Source organism: Tenrec ecaudatus, chromosome 1, assembly GCF_050624435.1.
Source record: "Tenrec ecaudatus isolate mTenEca1 chromosome 1, mTenEca1.hap1, whole genome shotgun sequence".
NCBI lineage: Eukaryota > Metazoa > Chordata > Mammalia > Afrosoricida > Tenrecidae > Tenrec > Tenrec ecaudatus.
Window position 1 is genome coordinate 166,784,491 of NC_134530.1, and position 21,893 is coordinate 166,806,383.

The following is a 21,893-nucleotide window of genomic DNA, read 5'->3' on the forward strand; positions in this document are numbered from 1 at the left end:
GTCTCCCTGAGGGGGTGGGGGGGGATGGGACACGACGACTGTGTTTCAATTTGTTCATTTTTGGCACTACTTTTATGAGAGGCCTTCAAAAAGTCTGTTGAAAATACAGTGGTCTTCTCGTTCCAGTTTTCCACCAACTTTTTGAAGCCCGCCCCCTCGTACTTTCCTGACCTACAAAGTCCGCGAATGGTGATTGACACACACGGCTTCCTCCTCACCAGCGGCCTTGGGATCCTCATCTTGGACTTCCGCAGCCCTTCTAGTTCTCTGAAGGGGAAAGCACTAAGCCGGTGTTGCCTGACGTGAGTTATACTGCCCCCTGGGGACAGGCTCCCGGAGGCACTGTGAAAACAGGCATCTACATTTTACCCTGAATTATAGCCTATAGTCTATAATTCCCAGTTTAAAAAAAATTTTTTTTTTTCTGAAAGGGGGGCAGGAAGCCACATAAGTTTGGGACTCTATGCCCTTACCTAACAGGGCAGATTCTGAGGTTTTAGAACTGGCAGGAACCGCAAGTCAGCACTGCACGGAGATCTGAATGCCAGGCTGAGGAAGATGAATGAAGCCTCTCTCAGTCACCACCTCTTCCTCTAAATCTTAGTTTCGTCATTTGTGGAGCAGGGTAATAATACCTGGTCTTTTAGAATTAAAGTGACTAGAACATGGAACCTAGCTATCTTAACCCCCTCCTTTTCTAATGGCTGACAAGCAGCTGTGAGCTGTGGGAGAGGCCAAGGCCCTGGGCTCCCTCGGCGTCCAAGAGCAGGGAGAGGGGCGGGGGTTCACTCACTTTGATGATGCGGTCGCCCTCTTTCACACCAGCTTTCATGGCTGCACCTCCTGTAAGGACAAGGCTGGTCAGCAGAGCCCACAAACCTACCCCACAGGCCCTGTCAGCTGACTTCCCGCCAACACTTCCCCTCACTGGTGTGAGGTTATGGTCACTGCTGTCTAATCAGAAGTGCCCCGTGAGGTTCTACAGGCTGAAATCTTATGTAAGCAGACTGCTCTGTCTCTCACTCGGTTAACTGCAGAGCACTGAGTCATTGCACCCCAAGGGCCCTTTGCATTAGGTTAAGTACCCCAAATATCGGGCCTACATTCTAGTTGGCTCCAGTAATACAACTACTTGTTGAGCTAAAGTGAACTCTAGACAGTTACATCTCCTGCTGCTCCTCTACCTAACTCAAATGCCAGACTGCTTGTAACGAGGCCAAGAAGGGAGACAGGCAAGGCCAGGCTCCAAGATTATATGTGTGTGCGCACCTGTGTGTAAGTGCGTGTACGCATGTGCGCGTGTATGTTTTATTGAAAGGCATCTGAGTATGTTACAAGGTCAAACTCGTTTCTCTTATAATCTAATGGGAAGATAGAGCTTACTACATTAGATATAGCATATTAAAACCATAATGATTTTTAAGGGTAACAGAGAAAAGATTAGTAAAACAAGTCGTCAACCAGTGGTGAAGCCCTGAGAGAATAAATGTCTATTCTGGGAGTGTATGTCAGTAGAGATGGTAAAAATGACTGTTTTTAACTTCTCTCTAAAAATGTGTAAACTATGTAAGTTTCTGCCTTTACGACGGCCCAGTCTGTGAGGAGCTCAGAAGAACATGCTTCCGACGTTCTTAGGTTACCCCTCAACTGGAGGCTGGGGGTGGCGCGCTGTGGTTTTAGCTTGATTTGCACCCAGGAAGCATAAGAATCACTAAAGCTGAAAACAAGTTAGCGAGAAGCATAAAAATAATGGAGGGTGAGTGGGTTGGAAAGGGGGAACTGATTACAAGGATCCACATGTGACCTCCTCCATGGGAGATGGAAGGCAGAGAAGTGGGGGAAGGGAGACTCCGGATAGGGCAAGATATGACAAAATACTAATCTGTGGATTATCAAGGGCTCATGAGGGAGGGGGGAGTGGGGAGGGAGGGGAAAAAAAAGAGGACCTGATGCAGAGGGCTTAAGGGGAGAGGAAATGCTTTGAGAGTGATTAGGGCAAAGAATGTATGGATGTGCTTTACACAATTGATGTATGTATATGTGTGGATTGTGATAAGAGTTGTATGAGCCCCTAATAACATGTAAAAAAAAAATAATGTCGTCTTTGGTAAATCTGCCCGGAGCTGATCATCAGATCTGAGCGCTGCATCCAGGGGACCAACACAAAACTCCCATGAAGCACATCTAGATGCTTCTTGTCTTAAAAAAGAGACTGCTCCAGTTTAGCTGTTCAACCCTGGGACTTGAGACTTCCCTCATCTACAGTGCCTTGTGCAGGGAAGAGGACTTGCAAAGTGCTGAAGACGCTTATGCTGCCATCAGGAAACTGTAAGGGAACATTATGTAAACCAGTCAATTTCTCAAGATGCACACTCTCCACCCCAATGTCAAGTCACAAAACTGATTTCTGGTCTATTTTAAGTTAAATTTCAATTTTCATTTAAATTCACATTGAGTTCCAAAACTACATGGAAGACTGTTCATTTAAACTTATTTGTCAAAAAAGCTATGCTTTTTCTTACAAAATTATGTTATATATAGTGCTCATGACTTGACAAATGAGAGTAAGTCAAAACAGTCTATGCCTAGATTGCGACAAATTAAATTTTGGATTGCAACTGAATTCATAACCACTATGCCACCAGGGGTCCCTGCGACAAATTAAATTTTGAATAAATTTTATACCATAATGTTTAGTATGTAGATCTAAAAATTTTTTTTCAGGTTTCTATCATTATACCAGATAAAAATGACAAAAGAGATTTAAAAAATATTTCTCAGGGGTTCTTCAGATATCAGAGAGATCATGTTCAGTGAGTGAATGGGATTTTTGCATCCTCCAAATCCCACAAAGTTAAAGGAAGCAACGATGGGCATCCAGAGGAGAGTCAGAGAAGGTCCTGTATAAGAGAGAAGTGCTCACAGTCAGCAGGGGCCTTCCTTCCAGGACACCTCTCTAGGTTTTGAGGAAGAGGCATTCCTTGTCAATCCATTAGCAGAAAGAAGCCCTTGTGCCCGGATGTATGGGCATGAGAGGTGACATGTAACTTACTGCTGGTAAAACAAAATTAAACTCTTCAAAGTAAGTGAACTAGAGGAGAAACCCTCGAATTTCAGTGGGCGCAGAATCACGGGAGATTTGTTTAAAAAAATACTAATAATGTAGTTCTTGATCCCCTTGCTAAAAAGTAACCCAGTACCTCAGGGGTTGGGCCCAGAAATAAAGGTTTCAAGGCCTTGGTGATTCTGAAGTAGAATACAAGTTCACTTTGAGAAACCTCCTATCTGGAAAACACAGTAGCGATGCTTCTCTCTCTCTCCTCCCTCCCTCTTCTCTTCTATTTCAGTGCAAATCACCTTTTTGCTTTTTATTCTCTGGGTCTGACTCTATTCAAGCCCATGAGAAGGTTGAGGGAAGTGAAGAACTGAACCCCTATTTCGCTGGAGGGGATCCCCCACTTCCTAGCTCAGACGACATTCTTGGCAGCACCACTTGCTCTGCCCCGCCCTCGTACAGGGACCTTGAGAGAACAAGGGAGGCAAAGACCACAGGATCTTCTCAGCGTTCTGCTCTTGGACATGAAAACAATCCTCCCACTGCTACCATCATTAACTCCCAAACTTGATCAGAAGTCACAATTATTTATATGCTGCTCTGAGCTAGGTTACAGTTGCAGAACCCCTCAGGGAAGTGCTGCCCAGCTCCGCCCTGCCCTACAGGTCACCATGCGTCACAACTGACTTGATGACAACGAGGTTGTTGTTGTTGTTTTTAATAAGCTATAGACCTCATTTTGATCATACATTAAAATTTTTCTTTTCACGTGTCCCATGAATGTATCCCAGATCCTTCCCTAAAATTACATTTGGCTCCTAATTTTCACTATAAATAAACAAAAACACAAACCCATCATAGAGACAATTCCCACTCATAGTAGTCCTATAGGAAAGATTAGAACTGCCTCATAGAATTTCCAAGATTCAATCTCTTTTTTTACTAGTTGTGATTTAATACACATATCAATCCATATTTCAATCATGTCAAGTAGAATTGTACAATTGCTACTGCCGTCAGTTTCCAGCCTTTCTCAAGACTCATCCTTACAGAAGCAGACTGTCGGCTCTGCCTTCTGTGGAGCCATTAGTGGGCTCACGACTTCCCCTTGGCAGCTGCGCACCGTGACCACAGAACCGCTGGGCTCCTTCATGCTAACCTGCACCCCACGTTTCTCTGGTGTCCGTCTAGCCAGCCTAACCCCCATGCACCATGTCACCAGCCCCAATCTCATTTGCTACACTGAAGTTCACATCTCTTAGAGACATGTGCTTTCCACCCTACACTAGTCACTCCCCCACTTCCTCCATCTCTTTCTGGGTCATTTAACAACAATGGGTCCGCTACCTAGCATGTGATAGTGCTCTGGGCTGTTCAAAGCTCTTCTATACATAATCTGTCACTTGCGTAATCTGCATACAAGGCCCTCCCAACTTTTTACTGTCTTCCCACCAAATTCCTTTCCTGTCACCATTTAAAAATTTTTCTTTCCATCTTCCAAACACCTGAAATTCAATATCTTTTAAGAAACTAAACCCACTACCACTGAGTCAATTCCAACTCACAAGAACCGTAAGAGGACGGAATAGAACTGTTTCTGAGGGTTTCCAAGATGGCGGATCTGTACAGGAGCTGACAGCCTCACCTTTCTCTGGAAAAGCGACTGGTGGGTTGAACTACGGACACCTTGCGTCACCGGGGCTCCTCCTATCTCCTCTAAGGCAGCATCCCAAAATAAACCAAAGGAATGACTGTGCCCCCACCACCATTCGCCCCTCTCACGTCCTGCCTCAACACCCCGCACTTTGCTTCGAGTAATTTATCAGTGCATGTCAGCTATAGCTGCAAGTGTGTCCACTAACCATCTGGAAGAGCGACCCTGTCCAGGGCTGCAGAACAGTGAGCACAGCGGGCACCCGTGAAGGTCTGCTCGAAGACAGGCCCTGCCCAGTGCCTTAGCATTTTGTGAAGTCTTCCACCGAGTTCCCGAGGGAAGTTTGCTCGTGCCACCCAAAAGTCCCCAGAGTAGCCGGGGCAAGTTCCCCAAGTCCTGCCCATGGCAGCAAGGAAGGGCGTAGCACTCACCAGGTCGCACAGACTGCACCAGAACAATGCGATCCCCACTGACTGTGAAGCCGAAGCCATGTTGGTCCTTCTGGATGATGACGCAACGCTGAACGAGGCCTGGGGGTGGCAAGAAAGGGTGGGAGCAGGTTAGGCAGGCTTGGGAACCAGAAGGAAGTAATGCATACAAGCCAGGGGCACTAGGAAAGGCTCAGTGTGTTCTTTTCTCCAGGAAGTGGTTCCAGATGAACCAAATTCCCCAGACTTATCCTGTCCAAACATACTACAATGTGACTCGCCTCCTTCAGTGATTCTCAAACTCCTTTAACCACCTTTGTATTCTGTGCGAGACAGTACTGTCTTCTGAGACCCCAATGACACTTTTGTACTTGTCTGTCCCTTTGGTTTTGTCTAGCTGGGTCAGTCAGAGAAAGGTGCAGGGCCAATTCCAGGCTACCCTTCATTCGTGATAAAAAGCCCCTGGGACACTTTGCACATGGCTAAGACATGTGAGCCTTTGTGTGCGGATCTGAATAATTCATTCCAAGTGACACCAGAATGACCCTTTGCCAAATCCCAGGAAGTATCAATAAGGAGAAACCTTTCTCTTTTTCAAGCGTACACATTCCTGTAGACCTTGAAAAAGAGCGGGCTCTGATCCTGACTGTCTCCATCCCTGTGGGTGGGTACTAGACCCTGCACATGTGACCAGGGAGCTTGACGGGCCTGTAGTGGCCACAGCGTGGCTTCTGGGGGCAAACAAGCAGTATCAGGCCCCGATCCTGTGTCTTACAAGCTTGGGCTCCTGGGCAAGTTTCTTAAGCCCTCTGCGTCAGCATCCTCGTGTATCAAATACTGGTACGAAAACCTACTGTCTGCAGTTGCCGTGAAGACCCCTGAGGCAACTGATACAAAGCCTGTAAACCAATGCCACACACGATAGGCACTATTCATATAAAGGCTGGGTTGTCTTAGTCTTTGGGTAGACAGATAGATCTGTCTGCAGGGGTTTACCCCTCTGTGCCTACGAGTCTACAACTCCAAGGTTGTGGTTACCTGTGGTCTCAGAGGTGTCAGAGTGCTGGCGGTGGTGGGAAGGGGACTTGCGCTCAGGTGCTGACTCTCCCAGAGAAGACAGGCTTGTTAACCTGGAGAAAGAGAAGCACATTGAGGAGTTTCAGGAGGAGGGACCGGCCTTGCAGAGGAAAGAGGCCCTGTCAAAAGGGGCCCTAAGTCTCGGGTAGAGAGAGACCCACCCTCCCACACAGTAACCCACTCCATCTGGTGGGAGAAGAGCCATGTCTACACCACAGGCAATACCACCTATCTGGAATCCTGGGCTGGCAGGGCAAGTATGAGTTCATTAGTACCCAGCAAGGTGTGAAGGGAACTAGCCCTTCCTGGAGTCAGGAGACAAAGGGACCACAGCAAGAAGGGGTGTGCACACATCACACGCTTGTTGGGTCTTACCAGGCTGCAATGGGGCTGATGGAACAGAACGGAGCAGCAGAGAAAATGAATGCAAGAAAAAGACAGGGAACAAACAAACAAACAACAGCTAGTTAGAGTTGGGTGGCTACTCGCAGAGGAAGGGGCGGCTGGAAGGTACGGCCGTGGTGGGCGAGGACCACAGTGGCCTGCACTCACATGGCTCTGGGCTGCGGTGGCTGTAGCAGGAGCCACCACCCCCATTTTACATCATCTCTCTGTCCCTCAAAGTTCCAGTTCCACCTCTCCAAGACAGGAGTTTCCGAGGGGTGCCTGAGCATTGGTACTAAACTGGGGGCTAACTGGAAACATGACACTTTATAAGACAGGAGGGGCCCAAGCCTCTGAAAATTCCATTTATCTCTTGGATACCCTGGCAGGAGCAGGAATCTCGCTAGATTGTTCGGTGGCAGTATTCCCACCCCAAGTTCAGTCTCACTGAATCATAGCCAGCCTGGGCAGCTTCCTTAGGCCCTAAAACCTCAGGGGGCTGCAGGCCACCCATGCAGATTTAGCAAGATCTCCTCATTAGGCTCCTGACAAATGCATGGGAGAAGCTCAAACCTGTTAGGCCCCTCCTTTTTCCAAAAAGCACACAACCTGCTAGCTACCTAATCAGTCACTGTGATCCCTCAGAAAGCGGTCTCCAATTCATACTGATAGCAAATAACTATGGAGACAGTTATTCAAGGGAGTACCATTTGTAAAAGCAAAACACTGGAAATTATCTAAATGCTCCCAGTAGGTGTCTGGCTAAATACATCCCAGGGTATCAATATAAGGACACAGTACTCAGCCACATGAAAGAATGAGGTTATGTACCAACGGATAAGGAATGATCTCCACCGTCTGTTGTTGGGTAGAAAAACAAAATTATACGGAGAGTAAAAAGAAGTGGGTAAAACTCCAGAGAAGGAATCGATATGTTACACATTATGCGTGTATTTATAGAGAACATCTAAAATATCATTGCAAAGACACAAAAAGAAAAACTCTTACCAAAAAATGAGTGACACTGGTTGCCTCCATGGAGAAAAAATGGGCAAAGGGGGCATGGATGGGCTGGAGGCATTTTCATTATGTTCCCTTTGTGCATTTTAAATTCAGCACCACGAGAAGGCACCGTGGGTTCAAGAATCAACTAATAACTTCAACATGTAAAGTGGGGGAGGGGGGGGCGCTGGTTTCTTTGTCATCCCTTGCCCTGGCCTCCCCTCTTACCTGGATAGGTGAGACTGCTTTTTACTGGCTGATCTTTGGATCAGAGAGCGGGCATCAAGGAAGAAGACAGCGTGGGGCCCCAAAGAGAGCGAAGCAGGAGAGGAGGGAGAAAGAGAAAGAAAAACAAGACAGGACATAAACCAGACTAGAGATGGCTGGTTCAAGAGAAAACCTAACAAGGGCCCAATGCCCCAGTGCTCTAACTGAAATGCAACTTTGGCCCTGCTGTTTAGCTGCTTAAGCCTTTCAGAGCTTCCCGGTTGTACTTAGGATGAGGCCAGCTCTCTCCAATCTAAGCCATTAGTCACAGCATCTTACAGGATCTGCCAGATGCAGGCTCAGTATCCCCCTTCCCCACCGCCCATCCCCCAGTTCTTCTGCAACTCCCAGAACCTATCCTCACTGCAAACTGAGTACCAAGTGGTAACTGCTGGTTTGCTTGTCTGTGAGCATGCACTCGCTGGTAAGGCTGCGTGTTTCTGGACTACAGGGACTGGCCTGTTGATCCTGCAGTCCCTGCTCATTCCTACTTGGATCCCTGCTGTCCCTTCACTTGCTACCAGTTCCTGGCTCCTGCCTGCCTATGCCCTACTGCTTCTTCCTGGGTGTTCGCCCTATTCCCTTCCCCACCGTTGTTACCTACAAGAAAAGGTAAACTTCCTGAAGCTGCACCTTCTGCCTTTCTTCAGGTTACTCTAGCCCATCGGTCCCTATTCAGCCCCCACCTCCTCCCTCAGGATGAAGATTTGCTTGCTAAAACTAATCACGTCACATAAATATTTTTGAATACGACTCTGTATTCTTTCCATCTTCTTTTGATGCTTCCTGTATCAGTTAATATTTTGCCCACAGTCTTTAAATACTGCAACTCGAGGCTTGACTTTCTTCCTCTTGAGTTGCAATACTGACAGATCCTAACAAACTATGGAGAACCTTGAGAAGAATGGGAATTCCAGAACACTTCGTTGTGCTCATGTGGAACTTGTACATGGATCAAGAGGCAGCTGTGCAAACAGAACAAGGGAATCCTGACACAGTGTAAAATCAGGAAAAGTGTGCATTGGGCTGCGTCTTCTCACCATATTTACTCAATCTATATGCTGAGCAAATCATCAGACACGATTATATGTACAAGAAGGTGGCATCAGGATTGGAGGAAGGCTTATTAACCTGAGACATGCAGATGATACAACCCTGCTTGCCAAAAGTGAGGAGGACTTGAAGCACTGGCTGATGAAGATCAAGGTATTGCAGCCTTCAGTATAGATTACGACTCAATGTAAAGAAGATCAAGATCCTCACAACTGGACCAATATATAACATCATGATCAATGGATGAAAGATTGAAGTTGTCAAGGATTTTGTATTGCTTGGATTCACAATCAAAGCTCATGGAAGCAACAGTCAAGAGATCAAAAGACACATATACTGGGTAAATCTGCTGCCCAAGACCTCCTTAGAGTGTTGTAAAGGCAGGGAGGCTACTTTGAGGACTAAGTGTGCCCGACTCAAGCCGTGGTATTCTCAATGGCCCCAGATGCATGTGAAGTGGACACTGACTAAGGAAGACCACAGAAGAACAGATGCATTTGCATACTGGTGCTAGAGAAGAATACAGACAGCACCACGGACTGTTCACAGGACAAACTCATGTCTTAGAAGACGTCCAGCCAGAGTGTTCCTGGAGCATCTCAGAGCTTCCCATTGTACTCGGGATGAGATCAGCCAGACCCAGTGACGGTGAGACATGTCTTACAGATGCTGTAGGAGACCAGTCCCTGGTCATGGACACCATGTTTAGTAAAGTCGAGGGGCCGAGAAAAAGAGGAAGGTCCTTAAGGAGATGGGCTGACAGTGGCTGCAACAATGGGCTCGAGCACTGGAATTGTAAGGATGGTGCACGACGAGGCTGTATTTTGTTCTGTTGGGCATAGGGTGGCCATGGGTCGGAAACAACGATAAAAATCTACACCTGTGCTGTCCAATATGATAGCCATTAGTCACATGAAGTTGTTTATAATTTGACTCAAATTAAAAATTTGACTTCTCAATTACCCTCACCAGGTTTCAAGTGCTTAACAGTCATGTGTAGTGGCTACCTATAGAGCAGTATAGGACAGAATATTTCTACAACTCAAAAACATTCTATTGGACAGCGGGGCCCTAGACACTATGCCAAACACTCAGGACACCTTTAGTAAGTCACTTGCAGTTGGCAGGTGAAGAGAACACATGCGTTTAATACAACACTGAGCGCTAACAGCTCCTGAATCTGAGAGGAATTCTTAAAATGGACCTTTAAAAGGTCCTTTTTTCCAACTGCTAATCCGCAACACCCCACACCACAGGGCTGCTTTTGAGCTGGTCCTCACTACCTCAGGGAGCAAGATGGGGTTTCCTACTCCTGTAGAGTTACAGCCTCAGAAACCCCTAAGGGCAGGTCTACTCTGTTCAGCAGGGTTGTTGTAAGTCAGCATCGACTCGATAGCAGGGATTTTGGTTTTTGGTTCTCACCGCCTCAGGAGAGACCTGTTTTTTATCTCTGGCCAGTTCTAAGGAATCCACAGCACGGTGGTTAAAGTGCACACCTACAAAGGGCAGGGTGGGTCAAACCCACCAAGTTAGCCACCTCAGGGGAGAGAGATGAAGCAGTCTGTTTCCTTCAAGAGTACAGCCTGGGAAACCTTATGGGGCAGTTCTACGCTGTCCTATCGGGGTGCTATGGCTTTGGTTTGGGTGTCTAGTTCTGGTTCTGTAGAGCTGTAATGATGGCAAGAAGATGCATTTACAATCTGGTATCCTTTTACCTGGTTCAGTTTTCACTGGAGCGGGGTGGGAGCTGGTCCCGTCATCAGAGGTAGATTAGGCCAAGGCCCATCTGCCCGGCTATAGAAGGCTGTTGGGGGAACATCAAGCGTTCTACTAGAATAAAAGCCCAGTTCAGTGAGGAACACAGTGCCACGTAAGTACGATAACTGCAACAGATGCAGATCCTTGTCTTCTCATTGGCACAACACGGACTGTTACAACAGAGTTGGGAGACCTGGTGGGTGGAAATAGCCCGTGGGTGAGTCGGCTGGGTGTCACATGTGAGCAGATTTGGGGAGAAGAACCTCCCCCTTCGTCCACTCTCCCGTCCCCACTTTCATTAATATCTGGCTCCCTGCGAAACGGAGTAACTGCACATAACATCCTCATTTCTCTTTCTTGCTGTGTACACTAAGCACGACTCAGCTGCATCTTTTGCACGTTGCAAAAAAAGGAAATTGTCCGTAAAGTTCTCTCCACATGAGTCCACACCTGCCTCTCCCTTTCCTTTTCTCTGCGTGTGTACGTGACAAACGCTTGCCTCCCACAGGGCTTTCCAGCACATGGAAGCTCTAACTTTGCAGGGCCTGTGGGCTCGGGCACTCTGTAAATGCCCGTTGGAAACACTGCTAGAAGGGGCTGGATAAGGCAAGGTAACAAACAGTTGGCGACTTTGTAGGCAGCAAAGCTGCAAGCTGGTAACTGGCTCACATGCCCATCTGGTAGGTCTGTGATGCATGACTGCGAATAGATGCGCATCCCATTAAACCCAAATCCATGGCTGCTGAGTCCCCAAAGGGCAGAGTACTCCTGTCCTGAGGGTCTCCAAGCATGTAAATCTTTTAAGCAAGCAAGCAAGCAAGCAAACACCCTACTAGACTGCACGCCTACTCCGTGGAGCGACTGCAGGGCTTCACAGATGGCAGCCCACACTAAGATACATAATGGCAATGGTGCACAACCCGAAGACCACAGTCTAGGCCAGTCAACTAATGAATATGCAAAGCACACTGAAATGGCAAATGTCTTGTTACATATAAACATGCTTGACACACGCACGAACTACAGATCTCTGGTTTCTCTTGGAAGGGGTGGAAATCCTGGTACTGCTGGGCTTACAGTCTCATGTGGTGACAGCTGATTGAAGCTGATTGGTCTCAGCTCCATCCTGATCCCTAGAGGGCCAGAATGCAAACACAGCCCTGAGAACCTCTGGGCGCATGAGCCGGCTACTGGCTTTTGGCCTCATCTCCAGTGCCCACAGTTGACTCTTGTTCCTGCTTCACTCAGACTCCGAGAGGGCAGATGGTTAGGAAAGCAGGGTGGGCCGACAGGAGTGACAACAGGAGTTTAAAGCAACAGGTATCAACAAACAACAATGTTCCATGTCCTTTTCACCTGTCTTCCTCATTTACAGCTTACCTGTATCATCTATTTTCTGTGGTATTGATTATACAGTTCTTTCTACTTACCAGGTGCAGTGCTAACAATGGACTATCCATTCCCTAATCTAACCACCGCCCGTCTGCAGTGTGTCATAGTGTGGTGGAGGCCGCCACTTTCAAATAGCAGCGAGTTTCAGCGGAGCTTCCAGAGTGAGGCAGACTAGAAAGGAAGGCTTGGTGATCTACTCTCCCCAAATAAGTCAATAAAACTCCAAGGACTCGCTTACTTTGGACAAATCATCCAGAGGGGCTGGTTGCTGGAGAAGGGCATGATGGTTGGTAAAGCAGAGGGCAGGAAAAAAACCCTCAGGGAGAGGGCACAAATCACAACAACAGACCCACCCGCACCATTACCATGACGATGTACTGGTGGGCAACGCTCCTTTGTTTCCCAAGGAGCTGCAAGGAGGGGGCGGGACACAGTTCATGAATAGTCACAAAAGCCTAGTTGTTAGATGAGTGAACAGCATAAAACCTACAACATAACCATAAAAATAAAGCTAAAAAGGCACCTGATACCATGCTGACCAAGGTCTTCTTGGGGAAAGTCACATTCCTGAGCTCTGCCAAGAGCAATAAACCTGGAAAGCGCACCTTGCAGGGCCTTCACTCCTGACAAAGTCCACATTCCCTGAAAACTCCGATTTTTACCCATCAGGTTCCCTTATCTCCTAGGGTGGAGCTTCAGGTAGGCTGCTGGCACCCTAGCTCTACAAGATTCAGCTTCTAGAGAGACTTTTCTTCCTGGACTGAGGTCAGCCAACTGAGCCTCCCAGGCCTGCATATCCCTGCAGTGGGAGCTGTGGGGAAAGGTGTATTCAGGTGCTGAGCCCAGCTCTGCCTTGTCATTTAATTGCAGGCTACCTAACCCCCTTGCTTTCAATTCCCTCATCTGTAAAACTAAGGGACACACGGAGGGAGCGGAAAAGTGTCCTGGCAACACATTGCCACGGAAGGTTCCCATTCCAATAAGATTACTGACGGGCAGGTGAGCTGCATATCCGTCACCTGAGCACGGGCTCCATCCACCCAGAGGTCCAATTCTGCCCGCCTGTGGGGTGGAATCTAGTTTTAATTTCACAAGTGGCCCGAGTGTCCTCTACACAAAGGACTGCAGCTTTCAGACACTCAAAATAAATTGCATGACTTCCAAGTCTGTCACAGCGAACAAACATCCTGCGCTCGCCTGCCTCTGGCTTCTCCAGCAGACCTGACTCTCCTTGGAACAAAGATTGCATCCGACTCATCATCAGAGCACAGCCAAGTCCCAGAACAGTGCCTGGCGGACACGGGGTGCCCACTCCAAAAATGTTTGCCGGGGGTGGGTGTGTGTGTCAAAGAGCTCATGCAGAAAAGTGGCAGGAAAAGGTCACAGAACCCCCCCCCCACTTTTGTAATACCCCTTGTTTGATCCTTCTTCCCATAAGACCTGATGTAAACAAAGAGGTGACAATTGTAATCCTCTTTGAAAGTGTGAAGTCCTAATCAAATGGTCTGATGGGTTTTTCTGAAGTCTTGCCCAGGTCCACACTGGGTTACTTATGCTTGACATATGTCATTAGTGAGAGGAACTGGAAAAGAGGGAGTGGGCAAATAAATGGAAAAGTAAATAGACGTGCATGTGTGTGTAAAAGTAAACAGACGTGGTGTGTGTGTGAAGCCAAGCAGGAGAGAACTGGTATGTGGAGAGGGTTGGCTAGCTTGGGTCAACATTTAATTAGCATACAGACCTCATGGTATTTTTAAATGGTTATTGTTGCTGTAACTATATATATAGCGCAGCACTTGCCAACTCAACATTTTTCTCACGCATACAGTTCAATAACACCAATTACACCATCCCACTGTGTAGCTACCATGTGGTGTGATTTTAAAGGCACAGGTTTAGGAGTCGAAGTACAGGCTCGAGAGCAGGTGCAGGCCTTTACTGCCTGTGAAGGCTTAGCCAAGAGGGGCCTTTAACATGGCTACTGACCCCTCCAACCTCAGTTTATCAATAAAAAACATGCTAGGATCACTTTTCCCAAAGGCGAGAAGAGAGAGGAGCACCAGATCACCGTCTGATTGCTCAAAGCTGACAGATCAAATGGCAATCAATCTCCCAGGCCAAGCCCCATCTGCCCCAACCCAGTGTTTCCTCCTCAGGGAAAACGAGCTGCACAGGGGCTCGAGACAGAGTTCAGAGTTGTCGCCAACCCGCCTCTCCTCATCCCTTAAATCTAAGCAATCGCCAAGTCTCAGCGGTGTTACCTCCTCATGCCTCTGGAAGGTCCTGTCACCGAGCTGACGGCTGTCGTGAGCCACCACCCTCTCACCTGGAGCACATCTACTCTCTACAAAGTCACAGTCCTTAAAAAGGGCAAATTCGAGCACAGACACCCTTGCGTGGTTTCTCAATGTTCTTGTATGAAGTCAAAAACGTTTAGCATGCCCTCGCAGTTGCTTAGAGAGCTTCAACTCTGCTCACTCCAAAGTCAGTGTCTGCTTGCTCCCTCACACCCACCCTGGGGCATTCTCTCTCCCCTTCTTCTTCACAGGTCCACGAAAAGACCCCTTCCCAGAGAAGCCTCCCTCAAACCAACTGAAGTACATCTCCCCTGAAATAGCCCTTTGTGCTGCCCAGCTCAAAGTTATTGTTGGGGAGCTTTTAAAACGACTATTTAAGCTCTCCCTGGATCAGGAGCTCTGGTGGCACAGTGCATTAAGCATGTGGGCTGCTAACCACAAGGCAGGGAGAAACGTCAGTCTGGGTGTAAAAAGTGTTTCAGTTTCTAAATTCTCAATTAATCTCTCAGATTTCTTGAATTACTAAATCTACAAAAAAGAACAAAACAGTGAGGCAGCCACTAAACAAGAAACTGCACATTTTAGCATATGTGTCATAAAGCATATATGTTAGAACATGCTGGTTTGTGAGGGTTGACCAGAAAGGAGGTCAACTGTAACTGAGAAAAGGAGGCGCTGATGGTGCTGGGGGAGAGTTGTTAGGCTGCTCACTGCAAAGTCAGTGGTTCAAACTCACCAGTCACCCTGAGGGAGAAAGACGAGGCTGTCTGCTCCCATAAAGAACATCCTATACAAGCTGCTATGAACTGGAATGGACTCGGTGGCACTGGGATTACCTATTTCGACCAAAGCACTTCCCACACAGTTGCTGGCCCGAGGCCCGTGGAGTTCATCTCCACATCCCCAAACAGGAACAAGTGAGACCTGTTCTGAGGCGGTCTCAGGAAAGCCAACTCCACATTCCTCCTGGAGCCCAATGCCCCACCAGGGTCTCCGGCTCTGTCAGCATCCAGCTCATCTGTGGCATCTTCCCCAGAACAGGCTCAATGCCTGGGCTCTGCCTCCAAATCCCAATGATGCTTAAGACAGAGGGAATGCTGTGAAAAGTGGAGTTTGAAAGGACCCCTCTTCTGGATCTGCTTCTCTCTCGGGAAACGTGGGGCCCTATTTGCATTCTGGGAACCTCAGTTTTCTCATCTACAGATCTGGAATACTAGCAGTGTGGCTGTAAGGACTGATGTAACATAAATAAGGTATCTAGCGCAACGCTTGGCACACAGCAATGCTTTAAAAATGGTAGGTATTATTGCTATATGACTGTTAGTCACACACGAATTAGTAAACTGCTGCTTTCATGAAAAGCAGTGTGTTAATTCCGCCATTCAGTGGTTGTGAGACAACACAGTCCAAGCAAGTTCCGAAAAGTCCCATCTGGTGCCAGGGGACGGAGAAAGGGCAGTCATGGAGGCCGCCACAGCAGTGAAGGAGAACAGGCTGTGGCGGCAAGGGGGCAGGCCGAACATCTAGATTTCTGGGATCTAGACCAAGGGTCGGGAAACTTTTATGATGGAAGCGCCAATCCTATCCCACACAGTTTAAATCGTATTCAAGAGACATAAATATATATTTATAAACAAATGAAATCACCATTATTTGAATAACGGCCTCTAAATGAAACTATGATAGTTTTATTTTCATTTTTCAGTTTGACTTCAGAGACACATGTACCCAAAGAGCCCCATATGGCTCAGGAGCCGTTTGCCAACTCCTTTTCTGGACTAACACGGCCCGTCTCCTTCTGTGCCCTTGTAAAGGGAGAGGGAGATTGCATGGTCGAAGGGGTTAATACATTAATTAAGGCATTCACTTAATGCTCACAACAACCCTGATGAGATAAACATCATTGTTTCCTTAGAGAACAGGAAAGCTAAGACCCAACCCCCAAACCAAACTCACTGCCATCGAGTCCATTCTGACTGATGAAAGCAGCCCTAGAGGACAGAGTAGAGCTGCCCTTTGGGTTTCCAAGACTGAAAATCTTTAAAGGGCGGGGAAAGTTTCATCTTTCTCCCGTGACGCGGCTGGTGGTTTACAAGCGCTGACCTAGTGTGACGACGACAGCAGCAGGCTCCTAAGGGAGATGAGGAACAACATGTCAGTATCACTGGATCAAGCGTGAGCATCTGCCACAGGGCCGAGGACTCGGGATCTGTGCAGTGCCCTTTCTTCCTTGCCTACATCATGATTGCTGTGAGACTCTGGACAAGCTATGGAAAGACCTCTAGGTGCTGGGTTTCATACTGATGAACCAGGAAGACCCGGCCTGTCTTCTCACAGAGCACGTGCTAACTTAACTACACTATTTGTAAACCAAAAGTCACTCTACAGGTACATCTGGTTTTCTGGGAAAGGCAGTCAATGTATCCTAAAGTAAAGACTTGTGTAAAGTGATGATCACACTTAGGACAAACTTTCAGAACACTGGGTCTCCATAGAGCATGGTGTACTTACTTTCTATTGTCTATGGATAGAAGAAACGGCTGAATCAAGTTTTGAGTGCTGGCACAAATAAAGGACAGGCACAGTACAAATAACCCCAAATGAATGTCGTTTCAAGAAGTCTGCATTTACTTTTGTTTTTGCAATTACTGAGTGGTATTCAGTTAGAACAATTATTTAGTAAAAGCCGCATCACAGACAATTGAAGATGAAAACAAAACAAAAGCTACCATCCCCATATATAACTGATTTGTGCTGTGTACCAACAAGGACCTGCTTTAAGTCTCCATGCCAATTTACAACCCTCATACTGCAGCAGGCAAGGTGAGTGGCTAATGAAAAGCCCACCAGGGTAGGCCTATCTAAGACAAATTCAGTAGTGGGTGTGTGTGTATAAAGACATTATACAGTTTAAAAGCAAATCATACAGTTTTACAGTTCTTTTTTTTAAAAAAAAGAGTGAGTTGTGTATAGAGGGGTTACATGCTTTATAAATGGACAAACACAACACTGTGCCAGAACCAACTTCATTGTAATCATCACTTCATCTTTGTCCTCTTCCTCCCCTTCTTCCTTGTTCATACTCCTCTTCGTCCTCCTTTTTCTTGCGTTTCTCAGCCTTGACGACTCCCTTCTTGGCGTCACCAGGCTTCCCTTTAGCCAGGTTCGCAGTAATAGTCTTTTCCAGTTCCTCCTTCAGCTTAGTGGCCTTTGTCATAGGCCAAGGTGTGATTCCACATCATCTTTGCAATGACCCCGACAAACAGGCTTGGGTGCTCACCTTTGATTTTGGGGCGATACTCAGAACAAAACAAGAAGAAGGCTCAAGGAGGCCTCTTGGATGCATTAAGATCCTTGAACTTCTTTTTGGTCTTCCCTTTAAGAGGATGTATGTTTTCATTTCTCTCTCATAATAGGCCCTGTCCGCCTTAGCCATTGTCTTCAAATGTCCCCTTCTCTTGAGCAGACATGGTCTTCCAGCTCCCTGAGCACTTCTGAGAAAACACTCGGAGATGGACAGAAGTATCTGAGTGCTCCTGCTCTGCTTCTCCCAGTGCGTCTGCCCAAACAGTGCACACGACAACAGCGTGCCTCTTGGGCCCCTGGGAGTGCCTTCGCCAAGTTGAGTTCTGTTTTCTTTCACCTGTGAGGCAAGTCGCCTGGTGCCGCCTGGCCTGCCCAGCACTATCTGTATGGAGCTCGGGAGATTCACTTTTCCAGTTCACTTTGTTAAGGGGGTCTAAAATCACCTCCCTCACTTCCCAGAGTTCACCCCAACTTAAAAGTACCGGGTAGCAGAAAAAAAAGTTGGTCTTTTTGAAACGACGGAGGTTGAACCACAACAGGAGAAACTTGTGAGGATAATCTGGACTGACAGCATGATGTCTGCCCTTCTTTCCAGGCCCCTGCCCGCCCCGGGGAGGCTGGGGCCTTCTCTTCGGCTGAGGTAACTGGAGGCAGACACAAATCCACTCCTCCCAGAACCCTCAGCAACCAACTGCTATGGTGGGAGGAAAGGGAGGGGCCCAGAGCAGCACTGGGTGAGCGCCCCAGCCCCTTACCCACCCACATTCTTAGCAAGTGATTCCAGGAAGCCCTCTCTGTCAGAAGTTGTTGCTAGGTGCAGTCGAGTTGGTTCCACTCAGTGATGTTATGCACCAAAGAACAAAGCCCGGCTTAGTCCTGAGCCATCCTCACAATGGTTCTTATACCTGAGCCCACTGATGCGGCCACTGTGTCAGCTCATCTCACTGAGGGCCTGCCTGTTTATATTGCTGCCTGTGTCAGTCCAGGTTGACTAGAGAAACAAATCCACAGACACACATATGTATGTAACAAAGAACTTTGCATAGAGTAATTGTACATTAAGGAAACCACCCAGCCCAGTCCAGAACAAGTCCACGAGTCCGACACTACCCCACCTGTCCGATGCCAGCCTATAAATTCCTCCTCAGAGTCATGCAGCATGTACAATAAAACCAAAGGCAGGAAGATCACAGGCCAGTGGGTGGAAAGTCTTGTGGATCCAGTGAAGGTGGAAGCAAGATGTCTTTCTCTAGGGACTGGTCTCTCCTGACAACTGGTCCAAAGTACATGAGATGGGCAATAGGGGTGGGGCAGGAGTCGGGGGGTGGGGGGCTTCTCCTCCAGCCTTCAAACCCACCTGGTGGCTCTGTGGAGAAAGACTTAGTGAGCTAATCCGGAAGAGCCTAGACAACCCTGTGGGAAGGATATCCTCTATCACCTGGTGTCACCAGGAGTCACAATGCCTCAACACCTAACAGCAACAACAGAGCACAAGCACGTGGGGCCAATGCTTGTCACAATTCCATGACACAAGATGTTTCCTGAATCTCACTCGCTGTTGGGCTGAAAGCAGCATGGGAAAGGGGTGTGAGACACAGCAACACTTGCTAGGGCCACTGCTCTTCCCACAAAATGCCCTGGAATCCCCCCAGCAGCGAGGGCAGCAGCAGGTTGCCTCTGCGTATGCCTCGAAGCTACATCTACAGACAGAGGAACGGGTGGATTGGTGGAGCCAATAAAGCATTCTTTAGGTTGTGGTCTGCCAGGCCACCTCATCAGGCAGGCACATGCCTGAATCTGTTGCTTGAGGCTGTCTTAGACAAGGGTGTGTTTTAGAAACTGTACTCATTTCACTGGTTCCAGCCCCAGCTGTCAATATCAGAGGATGGAGTAGGGATCCGAGAGATCCTAAGTGGATCACTTGGTGATGAGAGCTAGAGGGATCTGGCCACTGGGGACACTGATCCAAATACTCTTGAGCAGGCCCCCTCTGTCAGCTGCCTAACCAACTCCATGTTAAAATACCCGTGAAGAGCTCAGCTATTGGTTACAGAGGTACTCTTGGGGTTCGTGGAGACATGGGTGCCGGAGAAGACAGGAATCCCTTTCAGGGCTGGTATTTTGTTAGAGAGGTGATACACAGAATATGTGTTTCATTTTAATGCAATCCAGGTGAGGATGTGATTGGTAAACTTAAGAGGCTCAGTGGAAAAGAGTAAGACCCTCAACAAGATGGACTGACACAGTGCTTACAACCATTATGAAGATGATGTGGGACCACAGCAGTGCTTTATTCTGTTGTGCATCAGGTTGCTATGACTCATAACTGACTCGACGGCACCTAACAACAACCGAGGCAAAGATACGTGACTGCAGGACACTTGGTATAAGGATGCAAAGAATAGGAGTGGTCGTCCATAGAGTTCACGGGGAAGGCTGACTGAAGGAAGGGCGTTTCTGGCAGTTTTAAAAGGGCTCCAGCACACAGAGTCTATCCAGATTCAACCACAGAATGAGGTTCTAGTATGTTGACGAGGATCCACCTTGAGCAGGAATAACAGCATCTCACCTTGGAAACCACCAGCCTACCAGACATTATCTACTAGGAAACAACCTAGATTGGTCACCAATTGGGCAATCAAAATCGATCTTATTCTCCATTCAATCAAGCACCAAGCCCAAACCACTGCCTTCAAGTCGCTTCTGCCTCCTGTGACCCTGCCCAGGGTTTCTGAAGCTGGAGGTCTTTCCCCTTTCCCCATGGAGTGGCTGCTGGTTTGAACCGCCCACTTTGCGGTTAGCAGCCCAATGCCTAACTCACAGCACCACCAGGGCTCCTTATCAAGTCAGGTGCAGAGTACACACTCAACGAAAATGTGTTGAATGGTCAATAACTAACCTTGAAATTCTAACTTCTCTTAAAATCCACTGCTCAGTAATTTTAGGCAGGCTAGGGCAAGGCTAAAAAATGTCCATTAACACTTGCCCAGAGAGCCAAACACGGGAACAAAGGAGTGGCGCACTGCACATGCTCAGAGGTTCAGGTTTCCCACCGGTAGGCATGGTGGGTGCTAAACTTGGATTGGCCCACCTAGGCCAGGTGAATTCAATTCAGCCAATGGGGCTGATCAGGGGTCATCCACCACGCCTCCCCATGGAATCCTTGAAAAGGCAGGAGCCCAGAGTAGAGACTTTGCATGAGCTGAGCAGCTTGCACCAGGCTGCATGGTCAGGAAGAGTCCTATGGGTGCTGTGTAAACCTGAAACTGCTTCTAACTCTTATAAAACTCACTTGGATCACGAACCAGGCTTCAGCGTGGATTCTTTCTCACACGGGGCCAAGGACCGAGGAATAGCTCTAGCTCCAGAGAGATCTAACAGTAGCTCACTCATGCCCTCTATCCCAATTTTCCACCACCACCTCCTCTGGGAAACTTTCTAACTAGTCTGACTCCCCCAAATCCATACCAAAATCCATTTCTACTGCACTTTGAGTCCATATTGTACTACTTGCCACTTGATCATCTTCAAATTATTTCATCAAGCCTCCTTCTAACTAGAGATGAGCAGAAATCGTACCACATACAGTACTTTATTGACAAAATCTACAATTACCAGCACAAGCAGGCGCTCTTAGCAATAAATACTGGTGAACTGATAGATGGGATTCTAATGATTTATAGATGGATATTCTAATGATGATGATAAGCACTAGTTTTAATTTTTTTTTAACTTTTTAAAAGGGTTTACTTAGACAAGGCGTCTCTGGGTGGTACCAAAGGTGAATGGGCGTGGCTGCTAACAGAAAGGAGAGGTGGTTGAGCCCATCTACAGGTGCATCAGAGGAAAGGTCTGCCAATGTACACCTGAAAAAGCAGCCACTGGGAACCCAACGGAGCAGTTCTACTTGGGGTCAGTCACACGCGCGGTTGCCACGAGCTGGACCGAACTTGCCAGCAGCTGGGAGGTGGTACTGTGCCAAGAACAGAAGTATGAACGGAAGTCTCGGGTGCAAAGATTAGCCCTGCTGTGCATTAGTTATGTGACCGTAGACACAGTTTTTATAACCCCTCTGTTCTTCATCTGTAAAATGGGGATAACAGTAATGCCTATTTTATAAAATTATTGTTAGGACTGACTTATTTATAACACATGAAAAATGCTCACGTCAAGGCCTCACCATTCCACAAAGCCCTCCACAACCTACACCAGGCTTCTGA

General features: G+C 47.6%; 1 protein-coding gene across 5 annotated transcripts in view; it reads right to left on the minus strand.

Annotated features, from left to right (window-relative positions):
* Positions 1-21,893, minus strand: part of ARHGEF11 (Rho guanine nucleotide exchange factor 11) — a 112,494-nt gene that overhangs the window by 44,810 nt on the left and 45,791 nt on the right. For all 5 annotated transcript variants that reach the window (XM_075563619.1, XM_075563610.1, XM_075563620.1 and 2 more), the window contains exons 2-4: positions 6,176-6,267; positions 5,141-5,239; positions 794-843 (exon numbers count right to left, since the gene is read on the minus strand). In XM_075563619.1, coding sequence (XP_075419734.1) covers positions 794-843; positions 5,141-5,239; positions 6,176-6,267 — 241 coding nt within the window. The remainder of the gene's footprint in view (positions 1-793; positions 844-5,140; positions 5,240-6,175; positions 6,268-21,893) is intronic.